The sequence below is a fragment of the Scaptodrosophila lebanonensis genome, unplaced genomic scaffold, assembly GCF_003285725.1.
Source record: "Scaptodrosophila lebanonensis strain 11010-0011.00,11010-0021.00 unplaced genomic scaffold, SlebRS2 tig00000001-arrow-pilon, whole genome shotgun sequence".
NCBI classification, from domain to species: domain Eukaryota; kingdom Metazoa; phylum Arthropoda; class Insecta; order Diptera; family Drosophilidae; genus Scaptodrosophila; species Scaptodrosophila lebanonensis.
The window spans coordinates 26,073,483-26,097,549 of record NW_022060529.1 but is presented as its reverse complement, the minus strand read 5'-3'; the positions used below and the strand labels follow the sequence as shown (position 1 = coordinate 26,097,549).

The 24,067-nt window shown below is 39.2% G+C and overlaps 1 protein-coding gene across 1 annotated transcript in view; it reads right to left on the bottom strand.

Moving 5' to 3' along the window:
* Positions 1 to 13,618: 13,618 nt before the first annotated feature.
* LOC115634051 (MOXD1 homolog 2) overlaps positions 13,619 to 24,067 on the bottom strand; it is a 66,269-nt gene continuing 55,820 nt past the window's right edge. Inside the window, exons 9-10 of the mRNA XM_030531596.1 lie at positions 16,960 to 17,128; positions 13,619 to 14,004 (exon numbers count right to left, since the gene is read on the bottom strand). Coding sequence (XP_030387456.1) covers positions 13,672 to 14,004; positions 16,960 to 17,128 — 502 coding nt within the window. The 3' untranslated portion in view covers positions 13,619 to 13,671. The remainder of the gene's footprint in view (positions 14,005 to 16,959; positions 17,129 to 24,067) is intronic.

Below are 24,067 nucleotides of genomic sequence, written 5' to 3'. Positions count from 1 at the left end.
ATAAAAATTATGTGTGCAGTTTGATTTAGGTAGCATTTGAAATGTGGATGCTATTGACGAAATTCTGTAGCGGGGGAAGGGGGGAAAATCCAAAAAAAAAAAAAAAAACTCGTCCTTTCTCGGACCTAGGAGAATCTGGATGCCAACTTTGGTTATTCTAGCTTTTATAGTTTCTGAGATCCTTGCGTTCATCCAGACGGACGGACATGTCTAGATCGATTTCTCTCGTCATGCTGATCAAGAATATATATACTTTATGGGGTCGGAGATGCTTCCTCCTGTATGTTACATACTTTGCACAAACCTAATATACCCTTTTTACCCTACGGGTACAGGGTATAATAAAAAAAAATTTTTCCATACATGCTTACATACATGGTTATGGCTATAACTTTTTTTCCGATCATTCCATCATAATGAAACTTGGTATACGGATATATAATCACTAACCTAATGTGACTACCAAATTTTAGTTCAAAATTCCAAGAATTACGGAAGCTTTAGGGGGGAAGGAGGGGGGTGGATCAGAAAAAATTAACAAACTCGTCCTTTCTCGGGCTCAGGAGAATCTGTATACCAAGTTTGGTTATTCTAGCTCTTATACTTTCGGAGATCCTTGCGTTCATACAGACAGACAGACGGACATGGCTATATCGACTCGGCTTGTCATGCTGATCAAGAATATATATACTTTGTGGGGTCTACCAAGCCTCCTTCTGTGTGTTCCATGTGCACTCGCACAAAACTAATATACCCTTGTACCCTTTGGGTACAGGGTATAAAAATCTTTATATAATCATGCATACAAAATGGGGCGCGTCTATCAGATTGAAAATGTGAAAAACGCATTCGTATCATCTCTACCATCACCGAATTTATTTGATTCAGCATCAGCTCAGTTATCGGAGAATGCATCATCACCACAGGAATCAAGCCAAGAAATCCACTTCTTTGAATTAATTTTAATTCTTAACAAAAATTTCCCTCTGATGACAAATCCGATGTGACTATCGAATACCTGTCAGCTTGCTCGCATCGCAAGCAATTCTTCTTCTGCTTCAGCTCAGAGCTTACTATGTTTGTGCCCTAAGCTCTTGCAGTTGTTTCTAATAAGCTTTATTTTGTTATAATAAATTCTAAGTGCGGCAGTAGTACTAGAGGTTTGCCAGATGAGAACGTGCGCCAAGCAATGCATAGTGGGTAGCAATTTGATTAGTTTAGAGCAATTGCGCCGTACTGAAGGGTATGTCCACACTTCTGTCGTCACCCATTATCCTGCTACCATTTACATTTCTGCTGCTGCTAGCACTGCTTACGTTGCGGCCATCACGCCGTTGTTTGTATTTATGCCGCTGCTCGTTCTGTTGTCGCTGTTGTTTAATATAGATATGTATGTACATTCATTGCTCACACTGCTTACTTCGTTGTTTATTCATTGCACTGCTTGCACTGTCGATACTGCGGTTCGTATTCCATCCACTCGAGTGCTTTCAAGCTTTTAGCAATAGTGTTTGTTATACTGATAACCCTGCTTACACTGCTGCCATTACTGTCGTTGTTTGTACTTTTGCTACTGCTCACACTGCTTTTGCTGCTGTTCACACTGCTTATGCTCCTGCTCCCACTGCTAATGATGCTGCTAACACCGCTGTTGATGTTCACATCTCTATCTCTGCCGTTGCTCGCTTTGCTAACTTATGCGTTTACCGTTACCGCCATAGTCTCTTTATCGGTGTCATCAAATGTCACTGGAATTTCGCCTATTTAACAGTGCACTATGGTCTGAATTTCCTTTGTTTTAGAATAAAAAGTGGTAATTCTCCTAAAGTATACATATTCAGTTGTGCCGAACTTCCGCTCCGAGCCAGCTGTCAGCAGCAACTGAGTGTCGACGATTATATTTGACTGACTAATTCTGCTTAAATTCTGCGGGAATTTCGAACTAAAACTATTTGGTAACATTTACATTTGGTAACTACATCCCGTTAGTGATTATGTGCCTGTATGCCAAGTTTCATCATGATAGGTTAATTCTGAAGAAAGTTCTAGCCATAAATAAAATCGCTACCCATGCTCTGCTTGTAGCTCTGCCCGAAGCTGTTGTTGTTGTTGCTTGGACTTATTCCAGTACTGGATACGTACACGCATAGACACGAAGATGTAAATGTATGCTGTTGAAACTGTACTTTGTATGTATGTATGTACATATGTATTGCAAATTTTGTATTTTAATTAATTAATAAATTTTAATTTTTAAATAATTTTTTATTTAATTTTCTTTTTTGTGGAGAGTACAGGGTATTTTACTGTCGGACTTGCTCGACTGTAGCGTTCTATCTTGTTTTAAATTTTCTTATTATTCTAAATATATGTACAGAGTATTTCAAAGTCGGGTGTCCCGACTTTAGCTTCTCTACTTGTTTTGACACTATTTACATCCTTACCATCCTCCTCATTAATTTGTATGCTACGCCTGTTCGGTTTTCTGGGGCAGTATATATTCAAAACTCTAAAGGCCTTGTCAATAATGGTGCGCTCTATTAATTGCCGTGGGATAAATATCTCTGAGCATCAATCTGCAGAGTTTGTTCTCCACAACTGGTGGTGCCAGAATTCACAATTCGTAATCGTCAGGTGGGACAGCAGAATTGAGCGCCATCTCCATTTTATCCAATTTGTTTGTGGCACGCAAATAGCAGGAGGCTAGTGAATAATGCTTCCCTGCTGGAAACGGCTAGCTTCATTTTGCTGGCTCGATTGATCTTCGGAATCTTGCTCTTCCATTTCCATGATGGATACAGCTTTTTCAGAAAGCGCTGAAAATCTAGCGGAGAGGAGAACATAGCTCAACGCCCCTGATTTGTGTTAACAGGAGTTGGCTTAGTTTTTTGAACCAATTGAAGTGACTCGATGGCTGATTTTCGCTCCCTATTAATAGGGGCTACTGGCATTTGAAACGAATACGCTTTTGCCTGAGTCGGATTTGCAACTAAGTTTGTGTTAGAAGCCGGTGTGAGTACACGGACGGGTGTGGAGCACTAACTGCCATTTGATGTCGCTACACATTGATTTTGAGTTCACCACAGGAAATGTAAGGGTACTTGTATTCGAGGTACAAGTGATTAAGGCAACCCAGTTACTGGTAGAGCTTGACGGCTTTACATATGGTTTTCCAATTGACATATGCATATCTTTCTCATCTCCTCGTACTTCGGAAACTTATTAATTAATTCCTCAGCTGCTCTGAGAGCGGTCGAGTCTTCATCAGCATCCACTTATGAGTGATTAGATGAATTGCAAAAAACAAGCAAAGAACAAGTAAAAAAGCTAAAGTCGGGTGTCCCGACATTGAAATGCTCTGTACATATGTTTACAATAATTATAGAAAATAAAAAAAATTAAGAAAATTTAAAAAAAATTTGGATCTATTTTACCTCTCTCGGTTTTCGAACACACGTAAAGGGTGTATAATTCCACATATACAAAGCAATTGCGTCTATGTGAGTGTATGAATGCCTATGCGCGTCTATTCGTGTCTGTGTAAACATGTTCGCAGTCGACCAAACAGCAACATCAACAACAGCTGCGGGCAGCGCTTGAGCAGCAAATATATTTATGAGTATAACTTTTTGTTAAATCGGTCCAACAACTGGAAGTATTTGCAAAATTTGAGTTCGAAGTTCCAAGAATTACGGGAGTTACGATTTGCATGGGAGAGGGGGGAGGGAGGGAAATTCTAAAATACACCTTTTCTGCGTATTCACAAAAGGCATCTTGGACTAAAATTTTGTGTCCCTAGGTCTAATAGTCTCCGAGATACGATTATACGAATGGAAAATCGGAAAAACCCCCATAGGGGGGGAGTTGGGGGTAATATCAAAAAAATAAAACAAACACAGCGTACACATAAGGCATCTTTGTACAAAATTTGGTGTCTCTAGCTCTTATAGTCTCTGAGATCTAGGTGTTCATACGGACAGACTGACAGGGCTAGATCGACTCATGCTGATGAAGAATATATATACTTTGTGGGGTCTGTCACGCCTCCTTCTGTCTGTTACATTTTCAGCTCCCGCAATCCTAATATACTCTTGTACATTTTATGTTTGCTGCTGCTTTGGGCGCATATAACTCAGTGACGGAAGTTTACCTGGGTACAGGGTATTATACTGTCGGGCTTGCTCGACTGTAGCGTTCTCTCTTGTTTTTTTTTAATTTTCTTTTTTTTTTTTTGGAGAGTACAGACTAATGTACTGTCAGGATTGCTCGACTGTAGCGTTCTCTCTTGTTTACAGTACAGCGTATTTCAAATTGGAGACACTCGACTTTGGCTTCTCTACTTGTTTTATATAAATACATATGTATTAACCGATAAAAGCAATAACCGATAGTTGGCCATGTCTAAGGCGTTCGTGCTCATCATCCACTTAGGCCTTAAAGGCCACATGTTTTAAAATTTTCTTTATTTAATGCTTGTAGTGCCCAATGTTTTCCAAGCGAAGCATGATCTTGGGGTCGAAAAATGTATCTCTGTTTCTGAGTTCTTGGGCTAAGAGAGAGAGAGAGAGAGAGAGAGAGAGAGAGAGAGAGAGAGAGAGAGAGAGAGAGATGGATCTAAATTATCAGTAAATTATGGGAGCACAATATAAAGTTACCGACGGATTCCGCCAACTGAATGTATTCCAATAATAATGTTTGTTCCTTTGTCATCTTTATCAAAAATATATACAGAAATCTTTTTGTAAGTGCACTAGTCCAGGATATCGGAGCCAAGCAAGAGATACAGCCCAGCTTTAATCTCGGCAAGCAGATAGCACTTGCCATTCTCATGGGTTGTTTCTGAACCGTCCTACCTCGACATGCCATACATGCTTTTTTGTGTGTATTGGTAGATCAGACTGTCGTGTATTTCGCATAGATGTCATCGAAGTGGAACCATAACCTTCATTGAATGCCTTTACTGAACCTGCACACACCTACTCTTCATACAAATAGCCATACTAATACTCGGTAATATAATTCGTACCAAAAATACGTAGAGAAGAGGAAGTCCGATAGTGAAACATCCTGTAATCCAAAAAAGTCCAGTTCTACGCAGAAGCAAGAGAGGAAGGACGGACACATCTATATTGATTTGTCTCTTCATGTTCATTAAGAATATGTACAATTTATGGGGTCGGAGATGCTTTCTGCTGCCTGTTACATACATTTCACCTACCTTAGATACACTTTTTAACGTGCGGGTAGAGGGTATAAAAATGCTGCCATATCAAATTTGAGTGGAAAATTCGTTAACTGCCACCAACCGCTACCTTTCGCAGGAGCAAGCGCAAGCAAGAGCTTTTTTATAATATTGGGGCCACCCCATTGAATAACTAACGCACAATAAAAAGAAAAACAATTTCTGCTGACAAGTTTCACATTTCTTTGACTATTAACCGTTTTTATGGCCCACCTGTCCTTTATGTTCTCTTCACCGAAAAATCAAGGGTACATTGTTTTTCAAGTTACATTCAAATATGATCTGCATCTAAATCCCTAAATAAAATAAGAAAATTTACCAGAAGAAGAGGGAACTCGATGTTGCTGTTTGTGGGCGTAGTATTGGAGAAAAATTGTTTCGCTAATAACTTTTCTTGATGCAACGAAATTTGTATGCACAGTTTTATTTATGTAGCATTGGAATTGTGGACACTATTAACGTAATTCGAGGAAGAAGCAAAAAATAAAATAAACTCGTGTTGCCTAGGACTAAGGAGAAACTACTTGCTAAGTTTGGTCAATGTGGGACCGGCCGTTTGCAAAATCCAGGCGGTCATCCAGACAGACGGATGAACAAATGGACTTGGCTATATCGACTCGTCCCGGACAGCATGTCCAAGAATATATGTTGATATATTTTCTGGGTTATTCACTTTGTACTAATATATCCTTTTCACCCTTGGGGTACAGGGTACAAAAACGTCATCCCCGCCTTCAGTTTGTGGGCGCAGCTTATTGGTTTTAAATAGATAAGATAAAGCGGATCCAGTAGTTGACAATGGCCATGCCATGAACCATGAAGTTTGTATTGTAGGGCACTCTGAAGGGTATAGCATCGACGTGGATGAACGCAGCTTTTTAACTCGTTTTTCTTAGAACATACGAGTATGCGTATCGTTTGAGCTAGCCAAAGATATTTTGTGCATAATATCACAGTTTATAATGCAAATGGGGCTGAAATGTACATTTCTGATAGACGGCAACTCATGGCAAAGCTTAGTTTAGCACTTACCTTCTGCCTGACTACCTTTCCAGCCATAAAAATCTAAATTTCAAAGCAGCCCGTGAAGCAGGTGGACCACTACAGTGCAAATGTCAAAACTTCAGGGGACGTGAAACGTTTCGAATGACAGAAATTTGCGCCACAAGACATGTGCGGCATTCAAATAGTGGAGGTACCTCAACCAATACATCGACAGAGCGAACTGGCAACCAAACAGGTAATGTGGCATAGAACTTATGGAGCATTCCAGCCCTTTTCAGACGATGACCCATAACGACCAGCCACTTAAGGGCAGCTGTTGCTGGCAATCACCTCATTTTTCTAGCACCATTGCGAGCGATGGGTTGGAATTGCGTGTTATCTGGTAATTAGAGTGAACTCTGTATCCATTTCAAAAGGATAAAATACGCAGGTTTTCGATTTCGATATGGTGCATAGCGACACAGCCACCATTTAAAATGATTGGAATTGAAACTCTTTTGAATGTTCATGCATTTTTAAATCATTTATTTTTAAACTTTTATTTGTAAATTTTTTATGCATTATCTCTTTTTCACATTTACTTGACTGTCGTTTTGCCATTCGTTATTTATATCTGTAAGTAGTTTGTGTGGTCTTTTTTATGTTTAGTGAAACTTCAATATCATTGTCCTGCCATTTCAAATAATTACATACATATGCAAATCATGTTAAACACTCAGTAATTTAGTAGGGAAAGGAAAATGAGCGATCAGCAATCTTAATTGTTGTTTGCAAATTTCCAGAATTAGGAAAAGTGCTTTAGTCTATTGGAACTGAAAAGTAAGATTTATGGCCAAATCTATTTATCGCCCTGCCTAGAACAAGCGAGTGATTCTGTTTGCTCAGTTCTCAGATGCTGCTCTTGCACACTATATATTCGTATATAGTATTCGTAGTACGATAAATACAGGTGCAGGTGCAGGTGCAGGTGCATCCCCTTTCCAGCGCTTTTGCTCGCCACCATGTGCTTGTGCTTTAATTGAATATAAATTTAAATTAATGATGCGAAAATAATTTTTGCTTCGGGTCGTTGTGTGTTTATTTGCATGCGTGCCTGCATGCTGTTGTCACTTTTGTTGTTGTTCTTCTTGTTGTTGTTGTTGTTGTTGCTGTTATTGTTTGTAAACATTTTCATTTTATACTGTTATGCTGCTGCTATGTTGCTAGGTTTGCGTTTTTAATGCAGTTATGTGCTCGCAATTAATTTGCATAAATAAATACGCAAGGATTTTTAATAGCTTTTGAGCGCTTAGTGAAAGAAATGACTCTGGCATAGACCTACACGTTTTCAAATTTGTTAGCTAAGAGGGTTGTCGGCTATTGGTTATTGGCGCTGCATAAAGTAGTAGTACATCTGAACTGATTTTAATTAAACAGAACTATTGATTAAAATAGGTTCATACAGTTACAAAAGAGGGCTGCATAGCAATTACTTGTAGTTACTTAGGTTTGTATTAGTATATTACAGACAGATTAATGAGTATTTAACTTAAGCCGATAGAGTTATGCAGTGGGAACTTATCTCACAATCAAACAGTTCACAATTAATGAGGTATGCATGTATCCTATATACATTCGCACACACCTGTTTCTGGCTCTTATTGGTATAAAAACTGGCTGTCTAGATGGGTCTTGGCTGTATGCGTTAAATATTAGTTTGAGCATGATTTTTACGTGGCTATGGTTCTGGGCAGAGTTCGGCTGAGCTTCGGTTGATAATGTACGAGTACTTAACTAGCTTAGATCAAGATGGCAACGGGTATTACTTAACTCCAATCATCGGCCTAATCAGATTCATCGGATTGCCAATTACCTGTCAAATGGCAGTCCCCTGAACGCGCCTACAATCTCTTTTATGCTGAAGTACCTTAGTTTGTAAATCCGTTTTACGTGTACGTTAGTTTAGTTTACATTAGTTACTAAATCGGTTATTGGCGCTACTGTGTGCGAGTATGTATGTATCTATGTATGTACTATATGCTTGATCGGGTCTTGGATTCGTTTGTTTTGTGGCGTCTACTCAGAGTATTGTTGAGGGCGTGGAATGTGTTTGGTACGGGCCAGCTGGGTCACTATAAGTATCTAATATGTAACATACACGTATGAGTTTCTATATATGTATGTAATTATATATGCTACCATATTTGCATGCATTTATACCAAAATACTTTATGCATACCATATGTATGTTATTTACTTTTGTATGATGTACTTATTTGTGTTACTATGTATGTACGTGTAGTATGTAGGTTGCCATTTCATGCTAAAGTTATACAGAAACACTGATGCTTAGCTTAATGCTATTAAGTATGCATGTAGCAGTTTTTTGTTTACTTGCTGGCTTGCTGTATGTCTTGTGTAAGTATTCTATGAACCGGCCATCTCTACCTTCAGTATGCTTCATTATCTATCATTATGATTCTTCCCCTTGTGGCTAATGTGGCTAACGACAATGCTACTTCTATTTGTTTGGTTTTGTTTTGTGTTGTTTTTATTCCGACACTACTAACGACACATTTAAATATGTATGTATTGCAACTGCTCTACTTTAAAATAGTTTTGTTTTTGTTTTTGTTCTTCTTACGCCAAAACGTCACTGTTCACGCACACCCTGCCAATAGGCTGTCCCAAAAAAGTATGCTCCACTCGTCGCTCATTTCATAAACTATCTGCTAATGTTCTTACCTAAGTTCATATTGTATTTTGATGTCTACGCATTTGCTTTTAATTGCTTTTACTTTTACTTTTACTCTGAGGTTTTAAGCTAATGTTCATGTAGGTATGTGTTCGTTTTGTATATCATATAGAGTTTGCTTTTTGGGCTTGATGCGTTTTTTAGTTGATGGTTTTGAAAAAATCGAGGTACACAATAAAAATAGTTTCTTTTTGCTTTGTTGTTTTCTTTTCGTAGGTAAGTAATTTCTTAACGTTCCTTTCAAAAATAAAAACCCTTTCGATAGAGGATCTAATAAGATAGAAACTACTAACATGCTACTATATATAACACACAAATGTTTTCGTATTTGTAAGATTTTAGAGCTCTGCAAAGTTTATAATAGGGACAAGGTTTTGCAGCTTTTATTTTTACTGGGCTACAAAAATATAATATAGGAGGTGATCCAAAATAATGTAAACCTAATAGGAACCCTTGTGGTAATACTCGAAATTTAAACTTTGGACCAGAATTATTGTGACATAATCGAGACTCGAAACTGTAGAAAATAGCTATAGATAAAGAAAAAATTCTAATCAATTAATCAACCAGTTCTTATTCCGTTACATCTTCTGCACGCCTGTTGTGCTTTGAATTGTGTGATATAGTAGCCCTGTCTGCAGGACCTCTCCAAAATCGAGGCCGGACTTGTTGATGGTACGAACAATGTCTATATCCCAGGAATTCCCTGTTTGCATGTGTGCATGGGCTTGGAGCTCTCCTTTTCAATATTGTTTAGGGTTAGTTACATATTTTGTTGTATTTACATAATTTTTTAGACTTTATGACTTTTTGTCGTAACTATAGTTATAGCAAGTACATTTTCCAAAACCGTTTTTGTTTGCTTTTATGTTGTGTGAATACGTTTTGTAGCCGTGTTGTAAGTTGAGGTTGAACTTGTTGTTGCTGCTGCTGCTGTTAATTAACTAATTTTGAATTGGTTATCAACAATTTTGTAGCTTCCTGTGCCTTTGGGCCTTGCTCTGAGCAGAACGCAGTAACTATAGTACCCATGTTGTTTTGCGAGGTTTGGACGAGACCAAACTTTAATTAACGTGCCAAACAAATAGTTGCACCCTGTGACTAAAAACTTTTTGGGCTTTGCCAATTAGTCAGTTGACCTGGTAACTTATCTTTCGTTTTTCTGGGTTAAAGCGGCGGCACTCGTTTGGAAGTGTCCAGAATTGGACTAGATGGGCCCATGCCCATTTAAATGTTGCACGTCAAGAGCTCGCAGAAAAAAAGTAAAAACCTCAAATACGATGGCGGCCCATGTTTAACGCCCTCTCAACAGACTACACAAAAGTTTTCCATTTTGAACAGCGCAAAAACATGTACATGTGTGTGTGTGTGTGTTGGTGTGTGTTGGTGTGTGTGTGTAGAGGAGATTGTGTGTAGTAGATAAACTTTTAATAGTTTGCGCACTTCACTCTTGTTTCGCATTTTTGTTTACTGTTATTTTGATTGCTTTAACTTTGCATGTGCATTTTGTTTGCTGCAACTTGTCACTAATCATATTACAGAATGCCATATAGTATTTATCCTAAAAATATATATGATTTGTATTGTATATATATAAATGCTATTTATATGTAGCACGACCTTTGCTGCCTATTTTCTTATGTTACTGTCTTGCTTTTGGTAAAAAATTTTTACTTTAGTTGTAGTTTTTCTTTTGTATTACATTGTTTTTTTTTTGCTTTATGCTTCGCTTTATTTTCTATTGTATAAATACTCACATTCACATTTACAACTACGAACCACGTAACTACTTATAGATGTAAGTATGTATATCTATATATATACTATATATAGGCTTTATAGTTAGTATGGGTGTATGCATGTATATGTATATATGTATGTATGTGGTATATTTTAACTACTTCGAGCAGAGCTTGGCGACCTTACTGTACATACTGGCTATAAGAGGTCTTAGTGCTTAGTGCTCTTGGTGATTTCCGGTAGCACAGCCCCCTTTCACATGACCTACCAATATATATATTTATATATAATCACACACCCTGTATACTGCATAGCTCACGCTCCATTTTCTTAAAAGTTTGCTAGCAATTCCGAGTCCGTTTCTTAATTATTTATATACTATACTATATGAGTATAAGGAATTACTAAAAACAAGAGGGGAGGAGTCCGACAAAAGGTTTTAGTAGATGCCGTCGAGCTAAAGAGAATAATCACATGAAACCAGATGCAAACTAAACAAAATCAGACAACAAATATGCATATAAATAGTGGGGCGAGACAATATGAAGAGTAGGTTCTCTAGGGTTATCCGCTGATCAGAGTAAGTAAGTAAGTAAGAATCTTGTACAGTGATGAATCTTCAATTTAAAGACAACTATGTCTATATCTTCTCGTATTGCTTTGTTTACAGTGGGCGGTCTGCACGGCTCCTGCTAGGTTACTTGATTATATCCTACTATATTTTGACATCCAGATTCTGAGCTACTTAGATATCTCATGGCATAGTGCTACAAGTATTGTAACAGTGTTTGGTTAGATCTGACCAGCAGATACAGTGATCGGCAATATTTCAAGAAACATATAGCCATATATTAGCAATATCAAAATCTTAAATAGTGTCGAAGTAAAACATAATACTTTTACATGTTTGTTTAGGATCATAAAGAGAATCTACGGCTTCAAAATATTGGAAAGCAAATATTGAAACTAGTAAACCCATTTTAATGATTTAAAGTTATAATCCGTTCAGCCTTGTCAGAAATTTTGTCAGATCAGTACATCTGAGACCTAGGTTGCGTTTAACCCCAAAAACATATGGACAGAAGGAAATTTATAGCCATTAGGCATTTTCGAATATTGGGCCAACTTTGTCCGCCCAAGGGGAGTGTCCGCTAAAGGGGATACTTAAATACTTTATATACCGATCGAATGTTTTAGAAAAAATGTCCGCCGATGAGAGTGTTCGGATAAAAGAGGTGTCCATTAAGGTTGTTTTCACTGTGTATTTGCCAAGCCATTTCACGAAATTACTTCAGAAAATAATACTTCCAGCTTTTTTATGAATATTTAGGATCGCTAGGGCGCTAGGATCTCCGAAATCTCTGGATTCACCGAACTTGTTATGGTTCAAATGGTCACATGGGAAAAGTTGATAGAGGTACAAACTTTGATCTATTGTTGTATTATTTTGTGGGTTTGAAAAATGATGGAAAAAATTCAAAGTCATTAAGCTAGAAGAGTGTTTAGAACTGGAACATACGAAAACAACCAATTTACAACGCAGAAATCCCATTCTCCTTTATAGCTGTTGAATTATTTTGTTTCAGAAATCACATTAGTAATCATTCACAAAGAGGATTAAATATATTGAATTTGTGATGTAAAAAGATATATATGCCATATGAATATATGCCGATCACATTATCCGTTATAGCACACTGTATATACATACGGTGAATTTGCATTTGCATTGCCACTAAAAACAGAGAAGCACACGAAATTTTTCATAGATTCCATAGTTCAGTTAAATTTGAGTTTTGATTTTGCACGCCCATGTATGTATGTGGGGTTGACATCACTCGCTAAGAAGTTATTTTGTTAGTCTTTTGCGCCATTTCATTAAACAAAGTAATTTCAAGTCTTTCTAAACATCATTTCCAACTAAACTAAACGATTATTCTGCTTTAATATGGACGTATAATTTTATATATTTTTATATATGTTCGTATGTATTTAACTATGTGTTTTCGGTTCGCTGCCGCTCCCCATAAGAACTCAGTTCCCAGGGCAAACTTTCGCACTCACTCACTCACGCACTCACGCAGTCACGCAATCACGCGCACATGCACACGACAAATAATTAAACTTAACTGAGACTTCAATATCTCCATCGCAATTTTTCCTAGTCTTGCTCGAATATTCCTTTTTGATATCCCTTCTTTCTACGATTGTTTCTTGCAATGTCCAACAAAAACCATCAGACGTCCAAGCTTTACAAACTTAAATGCTACGAGTATACATACACACACATATATATATATATATTTATAAATACTATATGTATGTATGTGTGCAGGATTAGTGACTGCACTAGTATTGGGTTTCACTATACGTATATCTATGTCTGTATATATATATATATATACTTGTATTTGTGTATTTGTATAATATATTGTATAACGACAACAACTAATTATTGCTTTTCGGTTTTTGAAATGCGGTACGTCATTTTCTTTTGCTTGCTTACACTACGCGGAGTTTTCGAAGAATGTACATATTTAGAAAAATAATCCGTTAATTATTTACTAACTGCTAGAACAAAAATAACAACTTAGTGGGCCTGATAGTACTTAAATAAACGAGGGGAAGGGAAGGGCGGGAAGAGAGCCTTTGGGTACTGGTAGCTTCTTAAATAATTAATAGTATGTACTGCACTTTAAATGTTGTTGTAGTTTGATGTTCGTAATTTGTAGAGGACCTAAGAGAAGGCCTTTCTTGATAGGGTTCTTAGTTTACATTTTTGCTTTTCGCATTGTGAACGCTGTGAACGTTGTTGTTGTTGTTTTTGTTGTTGTTGTGGTTTTAGTTGTAGTTGAGTTCTTAGTTAGACGGTGGTGCCTGCTGTTGCTGTTGCTGTTTCTGCTGCTGCTACTGTTTACTTCCCCTCTTCCTGCCACGTCGCACCTCATTTTCACGTCCATTGGCGGCTACCAGCTGCGACGGCCCGGCCCCCGCCAACCATCTGGAAGAGGAGCCACGCCCCGTACCAGAGCGTCAATGTGTGCGCCGTGGCCTGGCTAGCTTTATTCAAGCTATGCGTTTCCGTGGCCGAGCTCCTACTGCTGCGGGCAGCGCCTTCAATGATGTTGTTGTTGTCCAGCTCGTGGAGCACGGGCAGCTCGCTGAGGTCCGTGACGGTGGTCCGCTCTGTGATGGGGGCGTAGAGGCGCTTCGGCTTGCAGCGCTTGTGCTTCTTGTAGGTTTTGGTGACATTTATGCTGTAGCCCTCGAGAAACTCGGAGCCCTGCAATCCAGAGAGTAAATAGTTAAAAATCTGTTTCATCATAGCTTGTTACACACAATATAAGTATTAATTAATTTTTTTTTGCTGCTTTCGAAAGGAAATTGGAGAGTTTATTTATGCCGTTCATGTCGCACCAACAACAAGTGATGCAAATGGCTCTGCGAATATACAAATAGAGGCAGCAACAAAACAATCCCATTTCCGATGCCCGATTCCCCGTGCAAATAAAGGGGCAGGTGTCGGTAGCGGCAGAGCTGCGTCGAATCGCACATCGTCCTTGCCGCTGCTCCTCCGAAACAAAATTTTGTGTTTTAATTACGCCGAATAAATTTGTGTACATAAATAGGCAACGGCGGTCTCGCCGACTGTATGTAAATGCGACTGTATTTTGTGTGTGTGTGTGTGTGTGTGTGTGTGTGTCTCCTTGCTCTGTTTTGCTTTTGTCGGCCGGTTTCGCGTTCCCATCTTTTGGGTTGTGGTCAAATATTTTACGGCTGCCTGCCGTGCCAGAATCTAAATCTAGCAAAACGTCTGTATTTATATGTGCATGTGTATATGTGTGTGTGTGTATGTTTGTGTGTGTGTGACTTTATAACGAGTGTTTACTAATAATATTATGCAAATCGCACGGCCAAAGCTGAAGGGCAGGCGTCTCCCTGGTTGTTGTTAAATTTCTGAGAAAACATTTTTGAATCGTTTTGCGAAAGTCTGCCTGTCTGGATGTCCTTTGGGTAACTGCGTCTCTTGACAGGCATTTGCAGGTGTGTTTGGACAGTCTATGCTGTGGACACTGTGGCGCGGGGCTAAGATAGAACGCGTTGGTCCTGACAGATATTTTAATTGAAAAGGAATGCGGAATGTTTGTTGGAAGCTTTAAAGCTTGTAGCATTGCTTTATACACGTATACCTACAGACTTTGTCATATTGGTGTAAACATGGTGGCGGAAGTGAATAAATAAGCTTTTTCCAAAATCCCTATATTTCAGTTGACTTTAGATTTGTGTTGTTTGCTGCCCAGGTAGGGCAGCGAATTTAAAGGGAATCCCGCAAATCACAAATTGTAAGTCCCTTCTATGGGCTTTCATCCAGTATAGTTACTCTCCCAAAATAACAAGGCTTTCATATTGAACAATTTACGAATTGAATTGCGAAGGTCGCTTTTTACATAAAAAAGGATTCCATTATCATTAAAATCACAGGAAACCAAGAAATAAAACGGGACGAGACTGTGGTAGATGTATTGCTGAATCTATCCTTGTTTGCAGACTTCCATCAGTCAACCCGAATTCTTTTCATACCCTATGTCCAAAGGGTAAAAGGGTATACTAGTTTAGTGCGAACGAGTGTAGGACACACACTCACAGAAGGAGCCTAGGCAGAAGTAAACAGGTCCTCACAGCTTATATTAATGCGTGCCTACAATTTTCTCGTAAAATACTATTTTTAAAACGCAAATAAATAGAATGCCAGTCAAGTCCAATACTATCTACTTGCCCAGGATTGCAAATCAAAAATGTCAGTATTTGTGAAAATATACGCCTCAACCGTGCTAAAAGTAATCTAGCGTTTGTTTCACAAGAATCGGAAGGACAATAAGAGTAGAAAGGCCCCGAACCCGCTTTTTAACGAAAGTGTTGTACAGAAAATGAACGAAATTCCGAACTTACATACATCCAAGAATTCTGTGGTCTATAGTGGTGTGGGATCATACAAGTACAGATGGACGGACAAACGGTCAATCGGAAATGGCGATATCGACTAACATTATCATACTGATATGAATATGAAGATGTACATACAAGTATATACTCTGTGTGTTACATAAAGCGCATTCGCACGTAACTAGAATACCGGTTCATCCTCTTTGGGGATAGGGCTTACAAATTCGTTATGGCACATATTTTGAGAGTTCTCCAGTCGTTTGGGCTTACATTTCGTCTTCGAGATGCTCAGCAACCTGTCAAACAAAATTTTTCATTTGTTGTGTCCTTATCCATTTTGGCCTAAAAAGCTGCTGCCACAGACCTTGGCAGCCCAATGAATTATTGAGTTTTGCGCAAGGAACGAGAAAAAGGGCACTAATATTCAACGCAATAGCGGAAAATCGATGACAATTCGAGCGGCTGTAAAGTTACTCAAGTGTAGCCAGCTTCTAACTTAAGAAATTGCGTACCATTTCCCAGTCAGGCCTGCTGAGTGACCGCTCATATGGGATAGTTAGTCAGTCAGTCGCTCGCATGGTTAGACGAATGGGTTGCTGCTGGAGCACTGTCTGGCTAGCGACTGCATAGACTAAGTACGAGTGTATAACGACCGAGGGCCAACTATGCGAGTATGCTTCGCTCAGGCTTGGTTTAGCTTTGTGTGACCCCGTGAGTGATCGTTGTCGGAATCGTACGTGCCAGCTTAGTTAAGAGCCGCCTAGTGAAGTGGAGGGGTCTAACAAACTCTTCCTGTTCCTTACAGTCCTGTTCGCAGTCCGCACATAAGGGTCGCCATGGCCGCATCGCCGCAAATGCAATTGATTGCACTTTATAACGTGTGGCTTCCGGTAGACATTATCCAGGCTGCAGCCAGCCACATCATTCCGCATTCAGCAGCAAGCGCCCTAATGTCTTTTGGGCTGCGATGAATAAATGAGGGTCCTGTAGGTGGAGTCGGGCTAGGACTCCTTTAAGTGTGTGTGTGTGTGTGTGTGTGTGTGTGTGTGGATGTGTAAGGTTGAGGGTGACACTCAAATGGCAGCAAGAAAAATTATTCCAGATATTGTCTAGCAATTTAGCTGATTACGCTGATGGATGTAAAGTAGGAAAATGTTGGACCGATTAATGTGCAAAAGGCAGAGAGGAAAAAATGGCGACAAGAGTTCCCTTTGTTCGTCGTTGGCGACTTTCCTTTGGACCTATGTACTATATGTGCCAGGAGGGCCTGAGAGGGAGCCTGCTGGTTACTTACCGGCACCACATGATTTTTGGCTCCCCAGCAGATCGGCTTGAAGCTGCCTTTGCGCGTAGCCTCTTGAAACTCGCCAAATTGATTTTCCCAATCGTAGGATATCAGGCGCGCCTCCAGTGTCATGCCAGCCAGTTCGGGCGGTGATGATATCAGTACGGGGTTCGAATCACTGCAAATAAATAAACAACAAAATTAAATTCACAATTTATTATTGGAAAATTGAACGCCTACACGCTCAGCTTATCCTGTGACGACACCCTGTGACGGTACCAAGGCCGTCGTTTCTGTATGTACGTTTAGTATGTATGTCCAATAATTTAAATCATATTCAGTGTGAACAACAAAGCCAGGGTCAAATTTTCCTTTTGTTATACTCCTTGCCCTGACAATTCAGCCACACATTCGTACACACACATACTACAAGTATAAGCACCAGCCTCTGTCAACTAGAGATGTAATGCTGAATTGTGGCTACATATAGTGTAACATACGTATATACTCGTATATCTACATCAAAGTAGCAATCTGGCAACTTACATTCCACTTCCATTTTTCTTCTCTCTGCTCACCCTTTTTATCAGTTAACTTTCGTCTTGTACACTTCGACTTAAGTAGACGCGCCAAGAAAACTTTCCTCACTTTAGTTTAATAATTCATGCCTTTTAATCTGAATAGATTCGCATGACCCCGCCAACGGGCAATTCGATGTAATAAGCTTAATGATAAGAAAAAAGCGTTACACGTTCTCTCCGATCAAGCTTAAATATAATAAAGATAAATACCTAGAAATTGCTTCTAGGTAGGCAATAATTTGTTATTTTAATCGGGATAACAAAATTCAAAATAATCTGATATCTGCCAGGTACAGAACATAAAATCCGACTGACCCTAATACCATATAATAGCAATAATATGGGAGTGCAGCTCGCATTCTATGTTTCTTTCTTTAGATCACTCATCCGAGTCATTAAGTTCCAACTCCGAGACAAAATCACGGCGTAACTAAAAGTAATACTGAACGATATTTTGCTAGGAGCGCCGAATGTAGAGCAACTGGTCCAACGTCGAAACGTAGAAAATCTTCAAAAATACTAACTAACGGATATGTGCTTCTTTTACTCCCGAATACGAGTACATTCATGCTCTCAGATCCAACTAGAATCCACCTGGTTGATTTGAAAACTGCAAAACTGAGCTATTACATATTATTACAAACAAAACTGTTTACAGTGTGGACACTTCACATAATATAAGACCATTAGCTTGATGCAGTGTCTGTCAAAATCTGTCGAAATAAAATCAATATTTTTGTGCAAAATAGCATCCCCCAGCACGGGAACATAGACCAAATCAACCGCATAACCGCAGAGATTCGAACTGAATTTGAAGGCCGGGAACACTGCTCTGTAATTTTCGTAGACATTGCTCAGGCGTTGAATTTCAAACCGCTGCTTCCTCCAAACATGGACAAATTTTAATAAATTATATTGGATACAGCAGATTATACTGCAATTTGGTGGCGTAGTACTGAACTACAATAGTTTCATTATTCGTACAATTTCCAACAGAGATTTACAAAAATCAAATTCAAGATGGGAGCATTAAGGTCTAGAAGGCTGACGTCAATATTGCTGTATCGCCCTCCTGAGAATGCTGCGAGGGCGTTGAAACATTGCCTCTTCCAACAGGTGGAATTTTTTGGAGCAATGCAAATAATTTTCAAGTAAAGTGCATGTAAATACCTTTTGGCTTTTGTTTGCTTTGGTTTCGCTCGCAAGTATTATGTTATTATGTTATCGCTCCTGCCTTTTCTTTGCAGACAGAGCTGCAGAATAAAATAAACTCGTTTTGACTAATCGCTGGGAGAATCTACGTTTGGTCTATGTGGTCTCAGCGGCTTACAAAATATATATACTTTGTGGGGTCTGCCACGTCTCCTCCTGTCTGGTTCTTGGTACATCTTGACAAAAGACTCACGTGGTGTGACCACGCTAAACAAATGGATCTTTTCTAAAAAAAATCCTCAAGAATAACAACTATAATGCTCATCCGATCCACTCTCTCAAGAACCAGGGGAAATTACCTAGCAGCCTCCAATGGAGGAAAAGCTCAGAAGCATTTTACACAAGATTTGAAATCTTAATTTGAGTTTGGCGAAGAGAAGATACAATAAATAACAAATTTATTATTTTTATACTCTGTACATGAAATGTATAAGAGTATATTAGGTTTGCGCGAGCTGAAAAATGTAACAGGCAGAAGGAGGCGTGGCAGACCCCACAAAGTATATATATTCTTGATCAGCATGACAAGACGAGTCGATTTAGCCCTGTCTGTCTGTCCGACTGTCCGTCTGTCCGTCCGTATGATCACCTAGATCTCAGAGACTATAAGAGCTAGAGACACCAAATTTTGCACAAAGATGCCTTATGTGTGTACGATATACGAGTTTGTTTTATTTTTTTGATTTCCCCCCACTCCCCCCTATGGGGGTTTTCCCGATTTTCCATTCATATAATCGCCTATATCTCGGAGACTATAAGACCTAGGAACACTAAATTTTAGTCCAAGATGCCTTGTATGAATACGCAGAAAATGTATATTTTGGAATTTCCCTCCCTTCCCCCTCTCCCCCGCAAACTCTTTCTCTAACTCCCGTAATTCTTGGAATTTCGAACTAAAATTTTGCAAATACCCCCAGTTAGTTATTATTTGTCCGTATGCCAAGTTTCACTATGATAGACCGATTTAACAAGTTATATTCATAAATATATTTGCTTTTTAAATTTTCTTATTTTTCTTTTTTTTTATATAATTATTGTAATCATATGTACAGAGTATTTCAAAGTCGGGACACCCGACTTTTTACTTGTTTTATATTTATATTTTTTTAAATTTGTAGAAAATTACTTAAGTACTAGTATAAAGTGGTTTTTGTGGTTGAAATCATATTGGAAAATGGTTAAAAGGTTCTTTAGTTAATGTCAACTTGGAATTAATAATTGAAGCGCACAAATATATACATACATGTGAGTATATAGCATGATGGAATGAATGGATATAAACACTCTTCGTGTATCCCTCCGTCTGAACATATGAACCCCAAGAAGTTGTTAGCCATAATAGCTAAACTTTGTATATATATAGTACTTGTCTTATCCATACGCAGAGCAAGTTCATTACAACTATATATAGATATAGCTTTCATAGAATCTACCAGTAGAAAGTCTATTTTGCGACTTTAATGTTCTGCTTGAAATATTTAAGCATTCTCAGGCTTTTATTGGGATTGCGTTTATAGTCTATCCTGAGGGCTTGTCATTCTGATGGAACTCCAAACCTTTCTCCTACTTAGTAATATAATGTGTAAATAGTTTTTGGCATCCATAGTTCCCAACCATTTTTTACACCACCAAAATGGGTTTTGAATTATAGACTTCTTTCATATGCACTCATTTGTTCTTCTCTTTTCCCCTTAAATCATATTTCTCGGCTTTGTTAGTGCGTTTTCCGACATTTCAGGGGCGGCCCTCACAATTAGGGCAATTAATTTTGTTCTTTGGCGGGCATTACGTAAAATGTTGCTTTAATTTCCTGGTGGGGTAAACCCACGGCAGCGACCACCTTCCTTATGGACTGACTCCCTGCAGGGTTGCTCTCTGGTTTGTTTCGGTTGTGGAAGAATCCGTTGGAAGCCGTAAACAAATCTCTTTTAATTAATTTATGATTCCACTCAATCCGCATCGAGGGGTTTCTGATAGATACACGCACTGCCACAAAGTCTGGCGGGGCTCGCTTTCAGTTTGGACTGGGGTGGGTTGGGTTGGGTTCGGTTCTGGCTCCGTCTGACGACCGGGTGCTTGGTGGTCCAGCAGACCGCTAGCTTGCTGCCATATGCAGCGACCGACCAACCAACAGCCGCAACAATTTGCGGTTGAAAACACGAAAAATATTAATGTCTGCGGATTGATTGCAACCGCCCCCTTGCCACGTCGCGTCGCTTAACTAAAAGCAGACACTTGTACTCGTATGGCTCGCTATTTGTGTGCGCCTGACTACAATAACATATCGTATAGTATACTATACAAGTATAATAAAATATTGCAGAATCCATCTGTCTGTGTACGAGTACGGGTGATTGTGAATTTTAGTGCGGCTCTGCCACATCAAGGACATCGATGCAAGCGCGGGGAAATGCTGCGTGTTTCTGCATCCTGTTTGTATTGGTGTTTGCGGTTTATAGAGCGTGCGCGTTGCTAATATATCCGGCGTGACCGTAACCTTAACCCCAAGTCAAGCCATCAGAACGCTCTGCTCACGGCCCACCTTCCATAAATACGAGTATTTCAAAATGCAGCCGTGCGCACATATGGTTTTAATGCTAAAAGCTCAGCATACGGCATTCGAGTACATCACGGCATGTTGTCCGCCCCCCGTTAACCGCGACATTTAAGCCTTATCTCCGATTCGAGCAGTGCCGACTTCATTGGCACTCACTATAATTAAAATTATGCGCCACAATGACAAAGCACGTCGCCTTGATGCTGCTCACCTGGCTGGCTGGCTGGCTGGCATCGTTGATTATAAAACCCAATACCACGTCAAAATGCACCCAAAACCCAAATGCAATCGTCACAGATTTGAAATCAGAATGCCCGCTGCAGGGCATATACCCGTTCTACCAGACTGAGACCGGCGTGCACAGCCATTATGGCGACTACTGCGGCAGGCAGGCAGGCAGGAGACGCTTTTGTGCAATGGCCGTCGTGTTTTGAATGATCCAGTGTCTCTTTGTCTGTGTATTTGCGTATCTGTAGAATGTTGATTCGTTGTTATAGCTACATATATTTCAAAAATCAGTTGTTATCTAGTGTTGCAAACTGTCGAATTTTAGACAAGACAGATCTTAGGCGCACATCAAGTTCGCCCAACGTGGCACTTGCGTTGATAGAAATTATTGTGCATTTGAATCGGTAATTTTAAGATGAAATTACAGCGGTATGTACATTTTAATCTATGTCGACAGCCCATATTTGTTGATAAAATATAAAATAAATAAATAAACTAGTGCTACTGAAGGAGAGGTCTAAAATTTGCTCTATGTGAGAAATTGATAAATACAAGTAATTATACAAGCTGCCATATAAATGTTAAGTTCGAAAAAATTCAAAAATTAGTACAAACACCTTCTAATGAAACACACACTCATAATTATCAGTATCAATATTATAATATTTCGTTTTGGGTGGACTCCTGAATGTCAGGAATTTGACAATTGCTATTTGTGATCGATATGCAAAATGTAGATATCGATTATTTTTAACACAGCAACGATGCCGAAAATGCCTGAATACATCGCTCCTCATTAAGTGCCTTTGAGACGTCATTTGTCATTCGATGGAAAATACCGTCGTGATGAAGGAAGTGACTGTAGTTTTCGAAAAAAAATACATCAAAATCTAAGGAATGCGTATGAAAGGAGCAGTAAACTCTGCATTAAAGATTAATTTAAGTATATTTTCAACTGGGAACTACTCTGTGTTGAGTAATAGACTCATGATCATTTCTAATCTATCACTTTGATGCAAGATTTTATATTTGAAATTTTTTAACAAATGCTGGACTTTACGTTGCTCCTGTATAAGGGGTTTATAGGTTTTCTTGGACGTATTTACAACATGTTCCCAAATATCAAGGCAAAAACAAAACGCATAACACAAATAATCGTGTAATCCAAATGGACACTTCGGATCTACGATTCGACGCCGTTCAACTTTTTCTGTGGGGTGCCATAAAGAACCGATATTATGCGAAAAATGCATTTCCATTCTGGCCCTCAAGGCGAATATCGAGCAAGCCATTCGTGAGATATAGCAACAAATCCTCATTAACGTCTTTGAAAACTGGGTTTACAGAATCCAGTTTTGCAAAGCTGGCCTAGGTAGCCACATATAAAATCAAAAAGTGTGAATACTTGCTTCCTGGAATCTACCAATAATCATAAATTTTGTAAAAAGACACGAACCACCTTATATCATTGTATAATTATCAAATTGAAAAATTACGCAAAATCACCTGCAAAAGGACGCACACGCAATTAAAAGTCTTTTAATGGCAAAAACCACCGTAACATTGGTTAGTTTGATCCTGAGTGGGGAGTTCAACCAAAAACCCCAAGCGCGAGCAAACAAAATCAACTACAGACCCAAAATGTAAATTAAGCTAATAATGGCCGTACGAATTGAAATGGTGGCAGGAATGGCGTGATCAATGGATCCCAGTAGAGGGGGTAATCAGCTCTGTTCCATATCCATGTGCTGTGTGTGTATCATCGGATGCCTTCCTGCCTGCATGCCTGCTTGCCTGAATGTGAGTGCGACCCGCCCGTTTTCATTGTATTTTATGTCCTTGGGCTTGCCGAAGGCTAACGACTTCAATGAGTTTTGCATGACGACGACCAAGTTCAGTAATAATGATGAAATGAAAACGGGAGTATCGTCCTTGTTCCTGTCATTGATGGCGTCCATAACTCTCTTTCACCACCGTTGGCCCTAGCGGAATTGGTTTTGTATTGGTCAATTCAGTTACAGTTGAGCTGCAAACAGTTTTTGATGCAGCGCGGGCTATACGAGTAGTTGTCAAAATCTGTGCGTATCGATTCAATTGAGTTTCGACCACAGTAAGCGCCGGGGTCCACAGGCCAGACAAGTGGCTTATAATTACTTTATTGCCAAACTGCCATCATCTGATTACAGGAGCCAGCCTGCGGATTGCAAAATGCTTGAAATTCCTTTAGCTATGCCTAACAGTCCAGTAACCAATTGATTAAGATAGTAAATGGATACGTGAACAGTGACCGTGTAACCATAACGACATAATTGCAAATGGCTTTATCAATTCATGTCGAGTTCGGCTCAACAGTCTCAAGACAAAAGGCACCAAAATGACGAACAACGCCATAAACAAAAGACACAAACAAGAGAAGAGCAACGGCTGTGACAATAGCAGGACGAGATGCAGATTGCACAGGACGGGACAGAGTCTTAAGAATGTGAGGGGGCTTGTTTGTGTCGAATCCAAAACGAAAAGGCAATATACTTATGTGTAC